At 34.6% G+C, this 4,968-nt stretch overlaps 1 protein-coding gene across 1 annotated transcript; it reads left to right on the forward strand.

Annotated features, from left to right (window-relative positions):
* Positions 1 to 2,139: 2,139 nt before the first annotated feature.
* Positions 2,140 to 3,338, forward strand: LOC149416395 (uncharacterized). Its single transcript, XM_089641988.1, has 2 exons — positions 2,140 to 2,205; positions 3,222 to 3,338. Exons 1-2 carry the CDS (start codon positions 2,140 to 2,142, stop codon positions 3,336 to 3,338), a joined length of 183 nt encoding a protein of 60 aa, XP_089498114.1.
* Positions 3,339 to 4,968: the final 1,630 nt, after the last annotated feature.

Below are 4,968 nucleotides of genomic sequence, written 5' to 3' on the forward strand. Positions count from 1 at the left end.
AAGCGACAACAAATATTCAAAGCTCATTCGAATAAGAGTTCCGTATCAACTTTGTGATGTTTCAGGTATATTTGTTTGAGCTTGAACAAATCACCAATCGCTACCACAAAGCAGTGCCATGGATCTACTTAATCTAGAAACTGTTTCCATCAAGACGGAACCAGGGCCCCAGGAGGAAGGCGGAGGTGAAATGCCGTATATGGATATAGATTTGGACCTCCAAGATGTGAAGAAAGAATGTTTGGAATATGCGGATAGTACTCGTACAGCCAGTTAGTTTAATTTATACTTTTTTGGTTTATTAGATAATCTCAGTGTTAACTAGACAGAAGGTAAAAATAAGAAATTACAAAGTAATAACAAGGTCATAGCAAAATAATACCAAAATACTAACTTTCCAATAACGGTGTATAATAATTTGTTATTTGAAACTATCCGCATAAGGGTAAATAGATGTTCCGTAATGTAAATTAATGAGAATTAATGTTCCGTAATGTAACCAAATGAGAATAACTCGTCTTTAGGGAGGGAATATTAAATCTGTAAGACTGGTTGGATGTTGAATTCGGATGTTCGGAATTCATGTCCGTTTTTAAATGTCGTGGAAACAGGACATATGCATATTCATTACATCCTCTCTTGCCGTACATAAGTATATTTGGTTGTCGTCTGTTGTAGCGTCTGCCTAAAACTACCATATTACCGAATTTTTTATTTATTTTAATTGCTCACTATAAGTTCTTGATTTCTCAAGTTTTCATCTCATGTTATACGGATATGATATAAGTCACACGTATTGATTTAAAAAACATGAATAATGCGGATTGAAGAAATCATCATTCCATAGACTAAAAATAACCAAACCCCATACTAAAAGTGCTCGGGAGATGGGTTTTTCGTTTAAGGATCGGTCCCTGAAGCGGACATCTTGGATCCAATCTTATCCAAATTTCCGCTTATACATGTTAAATCAATGGTATCTTTCGTAAATATTTTAGATTACAGTTATTTAATAATTTTTTTTACTTATTTGATAACATAATTAATAGATAAAAAAACACATAACAATAAATTACATATTAAGATATTTCGATACTGTTACCGAAGAAATAATATTTTTTTAACGAAACTTCAACTCAATTGTGATATTATCTCGCGTGTTTGAATTGGGTAGGGTTTTGTTTTATATCACTGTTCAACAAAAATATTGTCGTTTTATTTTTCAAGGTAGCATTAATATGGAGACAGTTACTATCAAGGCGGAACTTGGACCCCGAAAAGAAGACGAAGGGGGATTTCCTTGTATGGTAATTAACATTGATCAGTCGAATATACAAAAGGAATGCTTACCACGCTTCGAAATATTTAACCAGACATCAGGTAAAACCGGTTTTCCTTGTATGATTTAACTATTAGTCGTATTATATCTTTTTTAGAATTTAATGTGCTTATCTTACTAACCGCGGGTAATTTAACTTGTAAGGCCTTACATGAAACACTTTGTATACACCACTTTTATTTAATAATAATCTAATAATTGTTTCAAAGCCAATGGCTTCTTTGTCAAGATAATGAAAATTAACCCAAACTAAGACCTTTCTAAACCATCATTATCCGTATTATTTTTCTACAGATCTGATGACGCATCCTGTGAAAAAACCATTTCCTTGTACCCATTGTAACCACTCCTATCGTGGTATGTCAAATTTGGAACGTCACATATGCACTCATACTGGAGAAAATCCATTTTCAAGTTCCAAGTTCAACAATTCATTTTCTCAAAAAAGTAGTCTGACGAACCACATTCCTACTCATACTCCAGAAAAACCTTATTCGTGTTCTGAGTGCAACTATTTATGTTCTCAAAAAGGCCAGCTGACTAAACATATGCGCACTCATAGTGGAGAAAAACCTTTTTCATGTTCTTGGTGCAATAAATCATTTTCTCAAAAGAGCAGTATGACGAGTCATATGCTGACTCACACTGGAGAAAAACCTTTTTCATGTTCCGAGTGCAACTATTCATGTTCTCTAAAAGGATACCTGACTAAACATATGCGCACTCATAGTGGAAAAAAACCTTTTTCATGTTCTGAGTGCAACTATTCATGTTCTGAAAAAGGAAACCTGACTAAACATATGCGCACTCATAGTGGAGAAAAACCTTTTTCATGTTCCGAGTGCAACAAATCATATTCTGAAAAAGTAAACCTGACTAACCATATGCGCACTCATAGTGGAGAAAAACCTTTTTCATGTTCCGAGTGCAACTATTCATGTTCTCGAAAGAGCAATATGACGAGTCATATGCTGACTCACACTGGAGAAAATCCTTATTCGTGTTCCGAGTGCAACTATTCAAGTTCTCAAAAAGGAAATTTAAAGAAACACACGCTGATTCACACAAAAGAAAAACCTTTTTCATGTTCTTTCTGCACCAATTCATTTTCTAGAAAAAGCAATTTGACGAGACATATGCTGACTCATACTGGAGAAAAACCTTTTTCATGTTCTTGGTGCAACAATTTATTTTCTCGAAAGAGCAATTTGACGACTCATATGCTGACTCACACTGGATAAGAACCTTTTTCATGTTCTTTGTGAGACTATTCATGTTTTAAAAAAGGAAACCTGACTAAACATATGCGCACTCATAGTGAAGAAAAACCTTTTTCATGTTCTTGGTGCAACAATTCATTTTCTTAAAAGAGCAATTTGACGAGTCATATGCTGACTCACACTGAAGAAAAACCTTTTTCCTGTTCCGAGTGCAACTATTCATGTTCTCTAAATGGAAACCTGACTAAACATATATGCGCACTCATAGTGGAAAAAAACCTTTTTCATGTTCTGAGTGCAACTATTCATGTTCTGAAAAAGGAAACCTGACTAAACATATGCGCACTCATAGTGGAGAAAAACCTTTTTCATGTTCTTGGTGCAACAAATAATATTCTCAAAAGAGCAGTATGACGAGACATATGCTGACTCCCACTGGATAAGAACCTTTTTCATATTCCGAGGGCAACTATTCATGTTCTGAAAAAGGAAACCTGACTAAACATATGCGCACTCATAGTGGAGAAAAACTTTTTTCATGTTCTTGGTGCAACAATTCATTTTCTCGAAAGAGCAATTTGACGAGTCATATGCTGACTCACACTGGAGAAAAACCTTATTCGTGTTCTGAGTGCAACTATTTATGTTCTCGAAAAGGCCAGCTGACTGAACATATGCGCACTCATAGTGGCGAAAATCCTTTTTCATGTTCTTGGTGCAACAATTCATTTTCTCAAAAAATCAGAATGACGAGTCATATGCCGACTCACACTGGATAAGAACCTTGTTCATGTTCTTTGTGAGACTATTCATGTTTTAAAAAAGGAAACCTGACTAAACATATGCGCACTCATAGTGAAAAAAACCTTTTTCATGTTCTTGGTGCAACAATTCATTTTCTCAAAAGAGCAATTTGACGAGTCATGTGCTGACTAACACTGGAGAAAAACCTTTTTCATGTTCCGAGTGCAACTATTCATGTTCTCTAAATGGAAACCTGACTAAACATATATGTGCACTCATAGTGGAAAAAAACCTTTTTCATGTTCTGAGTGCAACTATTCATGTTCTGAAAAAGGAAACCTGACTACACATATGCGCGTTCATAGTGGAGAAAAACCTTTTTCATGTTCCGAGTTCAACTATTCATGTTCTGAAAAAGGAAACCTGACTACACATATGCGCACTCATAGTGGAGAAAAACCCTTTACATGTTCTTTGTGCAACAAATCATTTTCTCGGAAGGACAGTCTGACGAGCCACATGCTGAATCACACAGGATAGAAACCTTTTTTAATTTTCCGAGTGGAACTATTCATTTTCCCAAAAATAATATTTCAAGAAACACAAGCTGATTCATAGTGGACAAAAACCTTTTTCGTGTTCTTTTTTCAAAAATTTGTTTTCTCCAAAGGACCGTCTCACCAGCCACATGCTGACTCACAAGAGAAAAACCTTTTTCGTGTTCCGAGTACAACTATTCATGTTATTGAATGTGGCACCTGACGAGACACATGCTGACTCACTCTGGAGAAAAACCTTTTTTTATGTTCAGAGTGCAATTATTCATGTTGAAAATGTGGAAAGAAAAATGCGAAAATGAATGTGGCACCTGATGAGACACATGCTAAAACAAAGCGGTAAAAAACCTTTTTCATGTTCTGAGTGCAACTGTTAATCTTTTATCTCGTGTATTTACATTATGATTTCCTTCTATTGAATGAGAGTGTTATTATTTTATACAATTTAGTAACATTGAATGTGAAGCTAATGATAGTTCTCACAGGAACTTCCAGAATAATTTTTATAGTGGCTTTTTCTTTTTAATAAGTTGTCTTTAAGATATTGTCATTTGCACTGCCCCATCTGAAAATTCCGTATTTTAAGAGCGATTGGCAAAGAGCTATGTAGATTTTTTTAAAGTCTTTTTTTACTGCGGTCATTCTTATGGTTTTGAAGAAATAACTTATTTTTTAAATTTTTAATTTAAATAGTTTTACTCCTAGATAAGTTCAATTATTAAAAAAAAAAACGATTTTAACGCTGCATTAACATCCGCTGCTCACGATTGACCCGTCGATTTCTTTCGCTCGTTAAAATCTGCGTATTCTGCTGAAACAATTTTATTGTTCAAGAAGGTGCATTATTAGAAATTCTAGTTTTTGGACTAAATGTTTAATCGCCAAGCGATATATAAGCTAGGGTGTTACAGAAAACGAGGTCCAAAATGAATCCATATTTGTTAGGTAACTGGTTAAATTGAGCAAAGGATATGAAGTTAAGTAAGGCGAGTGAACGTCGGTCTCTGTTAGTTGACATTTGTAGATTATTCCATTCAATTTTGGACATGTTATAGTCACAAATGATTAAAAACTTGTGAATGGGAAAACGGGTCGTCAAACCAAATAG

Source organism: Hesperophylax consimilis, chromosome 17, assembly GCF_061612785.1.
Source record: "Hesperophylax consimilis isolate HC1 chromosome 17, BYU_Hcon_1.0, whole genome shotgun sequence".
NCBI classification, from domain to species: domain Eukaryota; kingdom Metazoa; phylum Arthropoda; class Insecta; order Trichoptera; family Limnephilidae; genus Hesperophylax; species Hesperophylax consimilis.

Coding starts and splice junctions, on each gene's coding strand:
- LOC149416395 (XM_089641988.1), top strand. CDS start 2,140: ATGCGCACTCATAGTGGAGAAAAACCTTTTTCATGTTCCGAGTGCAAC. Junction 2,206..3,221: donor ACAAATCATATTCTGAAAAA/GTAAACCTGACT, acceptor CGAAAAGGCCAG/CTGACTGAACATATGCGCAC.